Source organism: Myotis brandtii, unplaced genomic scaffold (genome assembly GCF_000412655.1).
Source record: "Myotis brandtii unplaced genomic scaffold, ASM41265v1 scaffold269, whole genome shotgun sequence".
Taxonomy (NCBI): Eukaryota; Metazoa; Chordata; class Mammalia; order Chiroptera; family Vespertilionidae; genus Myotis; species Myotis brandtii.
In genome coordinates, this window is record NW_005360226.1 from 193935 (window position 1) to 211171 (window position 17237).

Below are 17237 nucleotides of genomic sequence, written 5' to 3' on the forward strand. Positions count from 1 at the left end.
TTCTGGCCTGCAAAGTTTCTGTTGAGAAATCAGCTGACAGTCGTATGGGTACTCCCTTGTAGGTAAATAACTGTTTTTCTCTTGCTGCTTTTAAGATTCTCTCTTTGTCTTTTGCCCTTGGCATTTTAATTATGATGTGTCTTGGTGTGGTCCTCTTTGGATTCCTCTTGTTTGGGGTTCTCTGTGCTTCCTAGACTTGTAAGTCTATTTGTTTCACCAGGTAGGGGAAGTTTTCTGTCATTATTTCTTCAAATAGGTTTTCAATATCTTGCTCTCTCTCTTCTTCTGGCACCCCTATAATTGAGATGTTGGTACGCTTGAAGTTGTCCCAGAGCCTCCTTACACTATCTTTGTATTTTTGGATTATTTTTTCTCTTCCGATTGGGTGTTCTTTGCTTCTTCGTATTTCAAATCTATGACTTGATTCCTGGGATCCTCTAGTCTGCTGTTGGATCTCTGTATATTATTCTTTATTTCAGTTCGTGTATGCTTAATTTCTAATTGGTCCTTTTTCATATTCTTGATGGTCTCACTATATTTCTCGGACGTTTCTAGAAGATTCTTGAGTAACCTTATAACTGTGGTTTTGAATTCTATATCTAGTAGTTTGCTTTCCTCCATTTCTTTCATTTGTGACCTGTTTCTTTGTCTCCGAATTTTGGCTGCTTCCCTGTCCTCCTCTTTGTTTGGGGTTTGGAGGTTCCCAGATGAGGTGCAGCTGTGAAGCAATGCAGGCTGTGATGAGCCTTAGGCCTTTTTTTGGAAGCTCTGGGGTTCTCTGACCCAGCTGCAGTTTGACATGTTTTTAGGTGGAGAAAGGCCAGGCCATTCGCATGCAAAAGCCTCTGCGCACAGCTTGGGTGGGGCTGTAAATTGGGTGGGGCGGGGTCTCAGGGAATCACCAGGGTGGAGCAAACTGCAATGGCTGCCAGTCTGCTCTGCCTCAGAGAGGTCCCAGGTTTCTGTGTCCCTCGGCCCCATGCAGGAACAATGACCGCTGCAAGCACCTCTGCGAGAAAGCTGCCCTCACGTTCTGGCCTGATACCTGACAGTCCAGTTTCTCTCCATATGAGTATGGGTCCCCAAATTCTCGCACGGAACTGGAGTTCAGAGCATTCGGGAGCTTGTATCTCCCTCCTGATTGAAGAAGACACCAGTGTACCCAGCTGCCAGCCCCTTTCACATGCCTCCGTACCTCCACACTTCCACACCTCTGCACCTCTTACTGGACTCAGTGCGCTTTTCTCTTTCGTTCTAGTTGTAGAATTTCCACTTAGCCAGCCTTCCCGTGGTTCTGGATGATATTCGTTTTGTCTTTTAGTTGTAGTTTTAATGTGGTTGTACGCGGCAGCAAGTTCAGGTGTTTACCTATGCCTCCATCTTTCTAGTTACTCCTTGTTCAGCCTTCTTGATTTCTGTCTTTCATATTGTCTTGCTAATAGTATCGACACTTTAAGCTTTCATTTGCTGTTTGTATATATGAAGTAATAGAGTAAATGCAATAGAATATTCAAGTAATTGCACAATATTAAATTACTGATTAAATACAGGTGACAGTGCTGGTGAAAAGAAATATTTTCTTAATATCATCATATCTCAAAATTAGGTTATCTCCCATTTGGTGTAGGGTTGGTAACATGTACAGTTTAAAAAGTACCAAATATTTAACAGTCCCTACTTTTTTAAAAAAATATATTTTTATTGATTTCAGAGAGGAAGAGAGAGAGAGAGACACATCAGTGATGAGAGAGAACCATTGATTGGCTGCCTCCTGCACGCCCCACATCGGGGATTGAGCCCACAACCCAGGCTTGTGCCCTGACCGGGAATCGAGCTGTGACCTCTCCTGGTTCATAGGTCGATGCTCAACCACCGAGTTATGCCGGCCGGGCAACAGTACCTACTTTTTATATCTCTTTAGTGGAATATTCCCATAATCTCCTAGTCACCTCACTTTTAGCTGTTTTAATAGTTTTCTGTCTCTTTTTTTAATTCTCATTCGAAGTGGAGTGGGGAGAGAGAGAGAAAGAAACAAACATCTATGTGAGAGGGAAACATGGATCAGTTGCTCTGTATGTGCTCCAACCCAGGATCGAACCCACAACCCAGTTATATGCCCTCACCTGGAATCAAACCTGCAACCTGTCCTACCCGGTGTGGCTCAGTGTTTGAGCGTCCCAAGAGGTTACAGATTTGATTCCCGATCAGGTCACAAGCTCAGGTTGCTGGCTCAATTCCCAAGTAGGGGGCGAGTGCAGAAGGCAGCCAATCCATGATGTTTCTCATTGATGTTTCTTTCTTTCTTTTTTTTTTTGGCACTACAAGCAGAATTTATTACCCAAAGCAGTTTGAGGAATTCCAGGTCACAGTTTTACCTGGTCACGAGAAAATCAGAACCTCTTCGAAGCCACCCTCCACCCCCAGCTGGAGCGAGGGATTAATGGCTGCAGCTAAGTTAAGTCACAGCTGCTATATCCTCATTCCTGAATAATAATCTTAAAGTCACATATGGGCATAATGTGATTGACTCTTACACAGTAAACTTAAAACACGGTCACAATTTTAGAGAGACTATTCAGATAGAAAGACATCAAGAGTCTTAACTGGCTGACAAGGGGACAGTTTTCTGTTTATGGTTACCAGAATTACATGGAATTGTATAATAATCCTGTGGGAGTTTGAGCCTAGAAGGGGATGCTATTCCTGTGGTGCATCAACCAAACCCTCCTGGCTAATCAAAGGCATGATTTAAGGTCTCCTGTGAGGGCCCCCTGTGACTCTCCTTAGGCAGGCATCATGACCCAGAACCATTGGCTTTTTCACAATAAAATCCCCAATTCGACCATGCTGCCAATAGTGGACATCTGAGCCGCAGATTCCAACGGAGTGCATCTTCAGCAGCACCTCATTTGGACCTGGTTCAGGAATAGGGTAGTTCTCCAGGCGCAGGTCCCCGGGTCCATGAACCACCAGAGACAGGTTCTCGGGCTTGGCCGCCGCCATGTCGCTCTTCCCTCCGGGGTGGAAGCTGCGGTCCGCAGGACGCTTGGAGGTTCTCTCTCATTGATGTTTCTATTTCCCTAACCCTCCTCTCCCTTCCTCTCTAAATATCAGTAAGAATATATTTTTTAAAAAACCTTTAACTTTTTTGGTGTATGGGATGTGGCTCCAACCAACTGAGCCGCCCAGCTGGGCTTCATAGTTTTCTCTTAATCAAAGTACCTTCATATTAATTTTCTCCCAATATGTATTACTGTAAAGAAAGATTAAAATTGTCTTTCATGTAGTTCTACTCCTCTATTTACAAACTTTTCATTAAACATTAAGCTTTTTTGGCCTTACATCAGCTTTTATGTTTCCTGGCTAAAATCATCCCCTTCAACAGAACTGATTTTCACCTTGATACTTACACATAACATTTTATGTTTTTAGACTATTAGTTCTTATGTTGAGAGATCCTCAAGACCACACCCTGGTTCCATGGTTCTCTAGTCTAGAGAATCAGAGGATTCAGATTCTAGAGAATCTAGTCTAGGACTCAGAGGATTCAGCATATAGTGGTACTGAGGACTATGATTTATTACAGTGAAGGAATCTGAAGCAAAATCAGCAAAGGGAAAAGGTGCATGCTGCGAGTCTAGGAAAAACCATTTGCAAACTTCCAGAGTCCTTTTCCAGTAGAGTCACACAGGTCGCGCTTAATTTCCCCAGCATGGGTGTGACAGCATATGAGATGTTGCCAACCAGCGAAGGTCATTAGAGCCTCGCCATGCAGATTTTTTTTTCTTTCTGGCTGGTCAAGTAGGCACTCTGCCTGGCTAAAGTTTAGCCTCCCAGAAGGAAAGTCACTGTGCCATAAACATGTTGTTTGTACAAACAATTTAGGCACAGTGAGCTGCACTTGTCAGTTAATAGCGGGAACCCTCATGAAATCTAAGTTCACAGATGCCAGTCAGGGGCCCAGCTTTATAACCAGGACTTCCAAACAGGGCTAGTAGTCCAAACCTGTTATGTAAACTCTTCTCCATAGACTTTCATTCTCATCTCTCCATGAAATGGTTATTCTTATAAAAACACTCTGATTAACTTACAGGGTTCCATTTCACAAAACATTTTTTTTGTGTTGATGCTATGTGTAAGACCCAAAGGTGTTATAAAGATGAATGAAATATAGTTGTTTAGTCTAAAAGCAGGGAACTTTGGTACAAGTCAGATTGTGCTGAATGTCACAGTAGAGGTGTGAATTAAGGACCACCAGAACATAGTCTGGGAACGGCTGAGTACAAGGACATGGGTAAAGATTTTTCTCTAAGTAGATATTATTTCAGTTGGGCCTTGAAGGTGAATAGGAATTAGGCTGATGAAGAGGTAAGGTGGACAAGGGCAAGGTAAAGAGAAAGCATATCCAAAGATATAGAGTCATGAAAATGTATGGTGGTTCATCATAAAAGTGACCAGGTTTGGCTATTCAACTGATTTTAGAGAGATTGGAGAAAGATGAGGTTGAAGAACTTGGGAAAAGCAAGCTGTGATGTGTAAAGGAGGTTTTTTTTTAACTAAGCAATGTTTTCTTTTTTGCATAGATCATAGCAGCTATTATGATTAGATCTGTCTAATAATAATCTGATTTTAGGAACGTAATATTGGTAGTAGCATAAAGCTCTGTTTTCCAGAGTGTGTGCAGATTGTGGTAGTAGGTTGTGAAATTAATTCATGGGTTTTTTAAATGAGCATTTTAAAAAGGAAATGGGATATTTTATAATATATCATATTGCATTGCCTTTAGTAAAGATATTTCATGAAATGTTTGTTGTGTGTGTGTGTGTGTGTGTGTGTGTGTGTAAGATGAATTGCAAGACTGGAGAAGAAGTCGTTTCCAACAATATGGTGAACTAGGTAACCTGGAAATGTTTCTGTTACATACTTATAGGAATACTAAATAAAAAATAGGCCACAAAGTGCACAGCTGAGTGATTAAGAATTTAAGTGAAATACTCAGGAATTAGAATGAAGAGTAATTGAAAACAGAGCAGTAAGATTGTTGAACTAATATTTGGAGATTGTAGGGTATGGGAGAGGAGGTAGTTGGTCTCCTATTTAGGGGCTTTGGTTTTAACAATGGGGTGTTAACACTAGTTGTTGAGAAATATCCTGAGTCAGTAATTTAGGAATTGAATCTCTTGTCTTCGGGTCTGGGTTGAAGAAAAATCTTTAAGAATGAAGAACTGTGATTCCATCCCTCATGAAGTCTTGGAATTCAAAATCAAACCTCCAAGGTGGTCTTGAGACCTGCAATCTGGAAAAGTAACATAAAAATTTGATCTCAATTTGACACACATTCAGTCCAGGCCACACACATTTCTCATGATTTAAAGCTACATTTTAAACCACCATGAGTGAGAATCAGCATATAGAGAAACTGATGGGATGGGTTTCCCCCAAAACTTCAGCAGATGGAACTATCTGGAGACTATAAAATCAGTATTCTTAACACGAGTGAAAATAAAAGTAGGAATCTAAAACATAGAAGAGCCCAAAAGGGGAGAAAAGGTAGACTAGAAAAGTAATTTTTAGAAATAAAAATATCACTAACATTAAAAACTTATTCAGTGAGTTAAATTATATGTTAGACTCAACTGATGGGGAATTATTGAAGTAGATAACTCAAAGGAAATTATGTAGAATGCAGCAGAGATAAATAAATTGAAAATGTGAAGTTGAGTCATGGAAAGTAGAATGAAAGGTTCTTCATATTTCTAATGAGTCCTAGATGTGGAGAGTAGAAAAAATAGGATTAAGACAATATTCAAAAATCTCGGCCCTCGAACCAGCTCGCAGCCTCACGCACAACTATCACCCGAAGGGCGAGAGGGGCGAGAGCAGCTAGAGCAGCTGTAGTGTTGCTTTCTCCTCACTTTTGGTAGCGAAATCCTCATTTTAAACATAAGAGGATACATTATTTTAAAAAGCCGTTACGTGGCTCCGTACCCTTTCTGAGTAGAGCGTGAACAAGTCGTGAGAGACCTTTCCGAGCACAGGGACACGTTGCGGATGGAAATAGCTACATTTTCCATGTGTATGACCTTTGACCTGGTGACAAAAAGCGTACACCTATGGATGAGGACAGTGGGGGCGGGGGGGGAAGGGGAGAGGGGGGGGGGGGAACCGGGGGGAGGGGAGCTATGGGGGGAAAAAAGAGGAACAACAATTGTAATAATCTGAACAATAAAGATTTATTTAAAAAAATATTTAAAAATCTAATGACTAAATTTTCCAGACTGTATGAAAGACAAATTTAAGAAGTACAATGTGTCTGAAGCCCAAAGTAAAAATAAATCCATGTCTAGATACCCTACAACAGTGGTTCCCAAACTTATTTGGCCTACCGCCCCCTTTCCAGAAAAAATATTACTCAGCCCCTGGAAATTAATTTTTTTTAAATTTTAATAGCAGTTACTCATCGCCCCCAAATGCACCTGTGGCCATCACCGCCCCCCTGGATCGCTGCAGCGCCCATCGGGGGGTGGTAGCGCCCACTTTGGGAATCACTGCCCTACAATGAAACTGCAAAACAATAAAGACATAAAGAAGATCTGAAAGCAAAGGTAAAAGTCAGGAAGCTATTCAATAATCAGATTAAGAGATGTATGCTCGATGTCACGAGATGGGCCCAGAAGACCTATCAGAATTACAAGTGGCATGATTTGGTGACTCAGTGAATGTTAAGGTAAAAGGTTTAGGAAGGAGGGATTTCAGTTGATGCTGAGGTTTCTAGTTTATTTTCAAGGCAGATAATGACACTGTTCAAGATTGGAAACATAGAAGGATGAAAAGATTTGGAGTGTTGCCAAGGATTTGAAGAGTGAATCAGGAAAAATAACAGTGCTTAGGACTTAATGGGTTTAAGTAACTGGAATACCTAGATATAGCTACTTGCAGGTAATTAGAAATATCAATTCAGGGTCTAGAAAGGTTAAGCATTAGAATACATGGATTATTTTTATAAGTGATTATTAAAATCACGGGATTGCCAAGGGATAGAATGCAAAGTGAGAAGAGATGGCAGCATGTTTTGGAGCTTGGGGCATGAACCTCATTAAGATATAGAGACCTAACAATGAGAATGTGTTGCACCAGGAAGGGGTAGTATAGAGCTGAGAAGTTTAGTGAGACTTGATCATCTAGAGATGATGGAAAGAAAATGGGACACACTTAATTCCCCCAGCAAGGAGTTGTGACAACACATCTGAAATGTTGCCAACCAGGGACACTCATTAGAAACTCAGTGCTTGATTACCTTGATACCTGTTGAACTTTGAAAAAAATCTGAGTATTAGAAGTGATACCTAGATTTTAGTGATCTAAAGAATAATTAGAGGTGAGAAATTAGAAAACATTTTAAAAAAATAGTTGGGCACTAAAGAAAGAAAAATTAGCTTTGTCCATCTTGTTTAAAATACTAATAATTTACCTTGCAACAATCTATCACTTTAAGAAATGTTTTTGAATCCCTTGTATATTGTCTGTTTTAGTCTTTGAAGATGGACTTTATTTCTCTTCTAATCTTGTTATGAAAACAGCAATGCTTGTTAAATGATTAAGCAATTTTTGGTGCCACTTTATTGCCTTCTATCAGATGGACCTCTTTCTATTTTTCCCTTTTCTCAAATGCCTATCTTCTTTTAAAAAACTCTTTTCTCAATATTTATTCTATTTTCAGATTTCTCTTTCTCATTTATTCATTAATGGCATTATCTTGGGGCAATCAATACTAAAGAGGTTCCTTAGGATTTAGGTTGAAACATTGAAAAGGTTGGTACTTGTTGGAGGTATATTACTGTGTTAAATTTCTCTTGTTTTATGACCCTAGGAAGAACATAGCAAAACAACAATGTGAAGCCATTGTTGGAGCCCAATGTGGTAATGCCGTGTTAAGAGGAGCCCATGTCTATGTTCCAGGAATTGTGTCAGCTTCAAAATGTATGTATGAAGGGTTGTAAAAAAATAATACAAAGGAGCATATGTTAAGAGACTTTATGTGGCTCACAAAGTCTGAAATATTTACTTGTCCTTTGCACAGAAAGTTCATTGACCCCTGACCTATTTGAACAGTCCTAGCTATAGCTGATGGGCTCCTCTCTACTATTGTCAGGTTAATGGACTAGACAAATTTATAATAGGTTAGGTCTTAAAACATTTTTTGGATGTAGAATACAATTGTTAATGTTACTGTTGTTTTTTTTTTATTGAAAATAATTTAATGAAATGACTACAAAGCTAGATTTAATCAGCCATATAAATCAGCTCTGGACTCTAGAGTTTCAAAGAGTACATATACTCATATAAATGAATATATGTGCTTATTATTAAAATCTGCTTTAATTGCTATAATAGGAAAACTGCGAAGAAATACCAACAGGGTTATGGGATTTAGAAAGACTCCTTTGAGGAATTTGAGTGTATGCTTTTAAGAATACTTTTGAAGGAAACTTAGAAATTTGAGGGTGGAGTCAAAATATCAAGATTTATATGAAGTCTTTTAGGGAATATTAGGTTTGGGGAAAATAATTTAGATTAGAAGATTGCTTTCCACCCGCCCGGCCTGTGTGGCTAAATGGTTGAGCATCGACTCATGAACCAGGAGATCATGGTTCCATTCTTGGTCAGGGCACATGCCCAGGTTGTGGGCTTGATCCCCAGGAGCAGGCATGCAGGAGGCAGCCAATCGATGATTTTCTCTCATCATTGATGTTTGTATCTCTCTACCTCTCCCTTCCTCTCTCTCTTAAATAAATAAAAACATATTAAAAAAAATAAGATTCTTTTTTTTAAAAAATATATTTTATTGATTTTTTACAGAGAGGAAGGGAAAGGGATAGAGAGCTAGATACATTGATGGGAGAGAAACATCGATCAGCTGCCTCCTGCACACCTTCTACTGGGGTTGTGCCCGCAATCAAGGTACATGCCCTTGACCGGAATCGAACCTGAGACCCTTCAGTCTGCAGGCCAACGCTCTATCCACTGAGCCAAACCGGTTAGGGCAAGAAGATAACTTTCCTTTTCTGCTTAGCTAAAGACTTCCAGTTGAGTTAGGATATTTTGAAGACTATTTCATTTCTTTGTTTTCCTAGAAAAAAAATCTTCAATTTAGAATTATTGTTAGAGATATTTAAAAACAAAATGTCATTATTTTCTGTTAGCGATTATATTGAGTTGATGAGCCATTTTAGGCTGCTACTTGCCACTGTTGTTGTCCTTAGAGTTTTCCAGTCTAGCTTAAAGAATTTTAACTGTTTTTCTATTCAAATATATATCATTATAATATGATTTTCTTCTTTCTTTAGTTATGAAAGCTGGAGATGTTGTTTCTGTATATTCTGATATTAAAGGCAAATGTAAGAAAGGAGCCAAAGAATTTGATGGAACAAAAGTATTTCTTGGAAATGGGATTTCTGAATTAAGCCGCAGAGGAATCTTCAATGGGCTACCTGAACGGAAGTATGTTATTAAGTGTTGTTTGGGGTAAATAAGCATTTTTTGTGGTTCAAGGGAAATTAAAAACTCTATAAAAATAGTAGCATTATATGAAAAATTTTGGGGGGTATAAATTTAACTGGAAATTACTTGATCCATATTTCCATGTTTTTTAGGAAAAAATGATGTAACAGTAAATGCTCAGATTAAAGAGTTTTAAGTAAGCAACTAGTCATGATGTACACAAATAATTTTACTTTTCCTTTTCAATTTTATTGATTTGAAATTTTTTCATCTTTGGAGAACAATACTTTTCTTGAAAAAGGATGAATTATATTAACTTCCCCAGATCTTTTTAAACATTCTGGTTTTGTGAAAGGAAAAACCCTATCAGTTTAATATAACTTAAAAAGAAAAAAAATTTGTTTTTAAATCCTCAACCTAGGTAGGACGTGCTGAGAGAGAGAAGGAAAGAGAGAGAGAAACATTGATGTGAAAGAGAAACATCAAACTAAGAAACTGGATTGTCCACAAATTTAATATATTTAGAGCCAGTAACAACCAGAGATGATTTAAAACTAATTATATTTTAATTTGGTTTGAGTAAATCCAAACATTAATTTTTGACCACAAGTATTGATGTGAGTGCTGACTTTCTGGTAAAATTTATTTTTGATTAAATTTTTTTTTTTTTTTGCCCATCTGGAGTGGCTCAGTTGGTTGAGCATTGTCCTGTGCACCAAAAGGTTGCCAGTTGTTTCCCAGTCAGGGCACATATGGGAGGCAATGTAACTTATACAGACTAATATTAGATTTCCTACTTTTCAGAGGTATAGGCATAAGAATGACAGAACCAGTATATCTCAGCCCTTCATTTGATAATGTACTGCCCAGCTACTTATTTCTACAGGTAAGTAATTGTGAAAGTGTAATATTTAGTGACATTGAAACATACTACAGTGAATTATTAGAAATCTAAGGTATTTTTTTTTTACTTTTATTAATACATTTTTGTGGTCTATTTACATATTTTCTGATCTACCTTTGGTTAAGCAGTAAGAAAAAACTTTGTAAGCATTATTTTTTCTCTCAACTGATTAACTACCTTTTTACCCAAGAGTGCTTTAATATAAAGCTTATCATAAGTGTTGCTTTCCATTTCAACATATTAATCTGAAAATAATATATGCATTTACTATATATAAATGTTCATTTGTAACTTTGAGTAAGACTCAAATGGTTTCCTGCTAACAGATTTTTGTCAGGTGGTTATTAATTACGGTGCTGTAACAAGTACAGTCAAATCTCAGTTCTCAAACATCTCCCATCTCGAACAATTCAGTTCTCAACCAAGTTGTTCATGGAAAATATGTCACAGTTGTTGAACAACCCTTCCTGCCGATACATCAGCATGACAAGAAGTGTCTCTCAGGCCACAAATGAGGAGAATGCCAGTCAGTTTACCACTAAACCTCACTTGTTGTTAACATCTCAGGAAATTGTGCTGTGAAATTTTTTTTGTTGTTGTTGCCTGTGAAATGGATGATTAGCACAATTTTAAAATATAAAGAGGCCATGAAAACTGCTAATGTTGCTAAGGGTGTGAAAGGAACAATGATCACAGGCAATTGAAGAGGTGGAAAAATGGTTGTTGATTTGGATAAATGAAAAGCAATCAGCCAGTGACAGTATTTTGGAGGCAGTGTGAGGAAAAACTGACCTTCTGAAAGACACCCCTGGAACGTGTGCTGAAAGTGATTCCTTTAAGGTAGTAGGGGGTGGTTCCATAGATTTAAGAAAAGAAGTCTTTGCTTATAGATTAAACAGTACATTAGACATTTACTGTATATAAGAAAGGTTAAAACAGGAAATCATTTGGGGGTCTGGAATGAATGAATGCAGTTTACATTATTTCTAATGGAAAAAGTGATTTGGTTTTTAAACAAATAGCTTCTTGAGCAGCCTTCTGAAACCAATTAAGTTTGAGAACCAGGGTTCCACTGTAATTTATTTTGCCTTGTTCAGTTTATTAAGTACTTGTGTTTACATGAACTGATTTGTTGCAATCTGGTTAGGCGGTATTATTATTACTATTGTTATTATTCCCAATATAAGAGGATATCAAAGATCAGATCTGTTAGGGTTCTTGAACAGTGTTACCCAGGTTAATGGAGCCTGCAGGTTTGATGCCTGCTTTGCCTGTCAGCTGGTGGGAGAGGGCTCAACAGCAGAACCATGGCACCTGCCAGCACTTCATCCTGCCAGCTATGTCAGACAGGGCTCAAAAAAGGAACAGTGGTGCCTGTCCTCCAGCCCTCGCCATGAAGCCAGGCAGTTCCGTTTCTCCCCATATGTTCCTGGCGCTTTTCCAGCTGCTGTCCCTGCACTGGAACTCAGAGCAAGTGAGTTTGAGAGTGAGTTAAGTCTGTCTCCTGGCCTGGTAAGCTCTTCAGTGACTGGGTCTCCAGCAGCCCTCATCTCACTCAGCTCCAGTTCTCACTGCTTTTTGCATCTAGAAGTTATAGGGACTTTGCTTCCTGGCACAGGAGCCCTGGTCTGGGGAGGCCTGGTGTGGGGCTGGGACCCCTCACTCCTCAGGCAGGACCTCCGCAGCTGACATATCCCTCCTGATTTTTATCTGCTACACGTGGGTGTGGGATCAGCCCGTTTTTGTCCCCACCCCTCCTTCCGGCCTCCTCTTTATATCCTTAGTTATGGGGATTCTCTTGAACTGGTCTTCAGGCAGTTTTTATTTTCCCCAGGCAATTTTCAGTGATGATTGTTTTGTAATTTAGTTGTAATTTTGATATTATTGTGGGAAGAGGTGAACACAGTGTTTATCTACGCTATCTTGACCCGGAGTCTCCAGAAGTTTTTTAATTTGTTGTAGTCTCACTTATTTTTTATTTCATTGCTTTTATTTGGGTATCAGTTAAAAAAAATCATTGCCAAGGCCTATGTCAGGGAGCTTACTGCCCTTGTTTTCTTCTAGCAGTTTTATGGTTTAAGTTCTTGGATCAAGTCTTAAATCCATTTTGAGTTGCTTTTTGTTTATAGTGTAAGATGGTGGTCTAGTTTCATTCTTCTGTATGTGGCTGTTCAGTGTTCTCAAAACCATTTATTGAAGACTGTCCTTTCACTATTGTGTTTGTGTATTCTTATCTCCTTAGTCATAAATTAATTGAACAGATATATGTGAAAGTATTTCTGGGCTCTCTCTCCTGTTTCATTGATCTCTGTTTTTATGCCAGTAACATTGTTTTAACCACTGAAACTTTATAGTAGAGTTTGAAATCTGAGAGGATGATGCTTCCAACTTTGTTCTTCTTTCTAAAGATTGCTCTGGCTATTCGGGATCTCTTGTTATCTCATATGAATTTTATGGTCTGTTTCTGAATATTTAAAAAAAAATCACTAAATGATACTCCTGTGTAGCCAGGATTGAGAAATACTATAGAGAAAGGTAGTAGACTAAGTTCTTTTAAGAAACTGCCATCATTTAAATACATAGTGAAGAGTCTTTACTTGGACTATTTCATAATGTTTACTTATTGCTTGACCAGAAGTTTTTAATGTGTTACTTAACTGACAGTGAAAATTTCTGTCATCTTTGATCCATATATTAATCTTATCTTTATTAGGAGTTAAGCATAACCATTTGTCTCTAGCTAAAGAATCTCCATTAGCCACTTATGTGTCTTTTCATATTAGAGTTCAACTTTTAAGTCTTTTTGGAATAGACCTGGCTGTTAAGAAAAACTATCTGTAACAGGTGAAGCTGTTTATTGGTGTTTAGTGTGGAGGGTCTGCTTTTCAGGTACCTCAGTTGTTTATATTGATTTTAATGCTTCCTGTATCCACGTGGAGGGGTTGTGTGTGGAAACTTGCTTCTTATGTCTCCTTTCTCACCATTGATTTTCTGTTTTGAACTGGTGATCTTGGATTCACTGAGAATCTTGTAACCTTCTCACAGTTCTTGAGGACATACTAATGGATTTAATGTTTTGGTGTGAGAATGAATTAAAAACTTTAAACAGCCCTATGCTTGTTAGTCTCTACTTTTTTTTTTTGCCAAATATTTTTAAAAATGTAATTATTTTGTGATATTGTTCTATCTTATTTAAAGCTGTCATCCTTTAGTAACAATTCATATATAACTAATACTAATAATGATTTGATATAACTTACTACTATAGGTAGAGGTATATTTGGGTTGTATTATCTCAGAATATATTTTTGTGTGTCTATCAGACATAGCTAAAATTTTTCTTACATTTTACTTTTCTCCTACTGAAAGGTAGTAGTGGTGAGAAGATAGGAACTCTAACATGCCTTTCAGTGGCATTAGCTGTATAAAACTGGGATTTCAAAATGGGAGTTAGATGGTGAAGCACCTGAAGTTGCAAATTCTTATAAATTTTCTGGGGAAAAGATCCAGAGCTTTCTCATATTTCTAAGGGATCTCTCTGTCTCTGGCCTCCAAAATATTGAGAACCACTGAATTGAGAAAGGACAATATGCTTATTTTGCTGAGTTGATTAGAGAAATGCATTGTGTGTGTGTGCATGTGTGTGAATGTTCTATGAAATCATAGGATACTCGAGGAAATGGAGAATTTCCTGACACCATTATCTATATACCAGATGCCCGGTGCATGAAAGTTCATGCACTGGAGGGGGTGTCCCTCAGCCCAGCCTGCCCCCTCTCACAGTCCTGGAGCCCTCAGGGGTGGGAGGCGACTCAGTGATCAGGGGAAGGCGATGCCCCCATCACACCTCTGCTGCTGCCACTGCCGGCAGCGGAAGCCTCAGCCGTCCCTGGTTACCTGAGCCTCGGGCAGCCCTGGGCGGCTGGGCAGCTGGGCAGCTGAAATCCAAGACTTGTCTGTGCCTCGGGCGTCAGCTGGGGAGCTGACATCCGAGGCTTGCCTGCGCGTTGGGCCAGCCCTAGGCGGCTGGGGGGCTGAGGGCGGGTCCGGCCGCACTGTGCGCCTGCTGCGCCTCCCCCCCCCGCCTCCCTTTCCCCCCCACGGCTGGGCTGAAAGGACTGTGGGACTTCGGCGGGGCTGAGGGGACTGGGAGCCGCCACCTTTGTGATGGTCAATTTGCATATTCCCTCTTTATTAGATAGGATATAAAAGACTAAGTGTCCATCCATCTGACCGATAGCTATGATGTGCACTGACCACCAGGGGCAGATGCTTAACGCAGGAGCTGCCATGATACGCACTGGCCATTTAAATATAAACGGCACCACGGACCTGGCACTGACAAACCAACACTCGGCTTCCCCCAAGTGGGACACAGGCCCTGCCACCACCCCGGAGCGACAGCCCACCAAATCACAACCAACGCTGCCAAGACCCCATGGTTCAAAATGCGGCCCACAGCCCAGCCCAAACTGGAAATGGTGGCTGTGGGTGCCAGGTAATGACGTCACATAGCAATGCCTGGCTTCCTTTCTAGCAACTAGCTTCCTTGGAGTTTCTTCAGCCTAGGAACCCAACTTGCTTTATAGCCAGGTGCAAACATTTTACAGTTTAACCAAATGTTTGTGAAGCATTTTCCCGTGCCTCATCTTATTTGATCCTCATAGAAGTCCTGGAGTAGGTAGATAGGAGACTTGGTAGAGTCCTATTTTCTTTTCATTAGCAAGATGCGAATAGCGATATTAAAATATTTCTTCTAATTAATTTCCTTTCAGTGTGTACGAATCCGTGCATCAGGATTCTAGAAGTTACAAAAAATGTACTCTTGGTAAAGGATGTTGTATTATATTACCTCCAAAGATTTCTTTACATTCTCTGATTCTGATATTTAAATTGGTTTAGTATAATGATAATCTTTTTTTGTTCTTATAGAATTTGCCATCTGCTGTTGTAACTCATGTTCTGGATCCTCAACCTGGAGAGAAGATTCTAGATTTGTGTGCAGCACCTGGAGGCAAAACAACACACATTGCAGCACTAATGCATGATCAGGTAAGATTGTCTTCACAGCAAAACTACTGTCAGTGTATTACATTTCAGTGATGAAGGTGGAACTACATGTAACTTAGGAAACATTTTGAAGACATTCGTAATCTGACTTATTTCAAATTCCAAAGGGAAGACTGTTCAGTGCACCTGATCCAGAGCTGGTTAACTAGGGGATCTGATGATCTTGCGTAGGCTCATTCACTTTTTGATTGGTGTTGGCTTATGTAAAGTGACCCCAGCTGAGACCATTAGGGTGCCCTGCCTCTGGTCCTTGTGTTTCTTATACTCCTGCTAGGAACAGATGGCTAGCCTAGCTGAGGGCAATCATTAAGGGTTGGCTGTGGCTGAGGGCAAAGTAGAGCAAGGCCAGCTGTTCAAGTGCTATTCGTTTCTCTGTTTGCATTACATTTACTCTCATCCTATTGGCCAACACATATCACATTGCTGAGCCCAAGTCAGAATGGCAGGTTATTGCAAGGTAAATGGCAAAGATGAGGATATGTGGGAAATTAAACTGAAGTTAGGCAATCTCTCAGAGTGGGACAGCAATGGAGAAATGAACAACCTGAATAGAGATACTTGAGCCAGAATGAATCTTAGATTTTGTTGCTGCTTTCGATTTATTTTGATAAATTTTGTGTAAGTTCATCCTCTTTTCTGTACTTTTGTAAAAGTAGCCTTCAGCCAGTGGAGTTACTTCTTCACTGCAGTATATTTGAACCTTGTTTTGTGTTGTTTTTGCCTACTTTATCAGTTCAGCTCACTTGAAATGGTTTTGTTTGTCAAAGTATTAATTGGAACTATATATACCATTAAACCTGGTGTCACATTTAGGAATATTATCAGCAAATTCCTGGTATTGTAGTCTATGCATATGATGCATATGTCATGCAAGGACAGTGTGTATAAAGGGAACAAAAGCAAGAAAATATTTTGAAAGGTTAATTTCACCATATCTGCAATATCATTTCATAGTATCAAATGTTTTAAAGTATCATGAATATCACAATACATTCATAAAAATGACCCTCTTGTCTTTATCAACTTTGACTTAACTGAAGTATTTTGATAAAAAATTTTTTTTTAATTTTTTATATGTTTTTATTGATTTCAGAGAGGAAGGGAGAGTGTGTGCGCACGTGCGAGAGAGAGAGAGAGAGAGAGAGAGAGAAACATCAATGATGAGAGAGAATCATTGATCAGCTGCCTCCTGCACACCCTCTTCTGGGGATCGAGCCCGCAACCCGAGCATGTGCCCTTGATGGGAATCGAACCCAGGACCCTTCAGTCTACAGGCCGACACTCTATCCACTGAGCTATAACAGCTAGAGCTAAAATTATTTTTGAACTATGTTTTATACCAGTCTAGAACATTTGCGGTGATATACAGGCATATTTCTCTGTCTTTAGTTGTCAGAATTTACATGATTTTTATGTGTATAGCATAGAAAATATTGAGATGAGGATTGATTTTGTAAAAGGAAAGACTTAATAAGTATTTGATATAAATTCGATATATGTTTGGTTATTGAATTCAACTTTAAAAGTAGGGGTAGGAGGAAGTTGTGGAAGTTCATAGTTTTTCATGGCTTTCTCATTTTTTTTATTATTTATTTTAATTTTATAAATTTGCTTTTCAAAATTCCTTTCCCCTAGGCACATTTTCTTTTTCTTTTTTTTTAACCTTACATACATATAGTTTATATTATTATTATTTTTTTAATTTAATTTTATTGTTTAAAGTATTACAGAGAGCAGTACATATGTCTCCTTTTTTTTTCCC

General features: G+C 39.0%; 1 protein-coding gene across 3 annotated transcripts in view; it reads left to right on the forward strand.

The window, feature by feature from the left end:
- NSUN6 (NOP2/Sun domain family, member 6) overlaps window positions 1-17237 on the forward strand; it is a 60085-nt gene that overhangs the window by 13862 nt on the left and 28986 nt on the right. For 2 of the 3 annotated variants that reach the window (XM_005868439.2, XM_005868437.2), the window contains exons 4-7: window positions 7871-7980; window positions 9348-9501; window positions 10306-10387; window positions 15338-15457. In XM_005868439.2, the coding sequence (XP_005868501.1) occupies window positions 7871-7980; window positions 9348-9501; window positions 10306-10387; window positions 15338-15457 (466 nt within the window). The remainder of the gene's footprint in view (window positions 1-7870; window positions 7981-9347; window positions 9502-10305; window positions 10388-15337; window positions 15458-17237) is intronic. The other variant, XM_014541391.1, reaches the window with a different exon arrangement.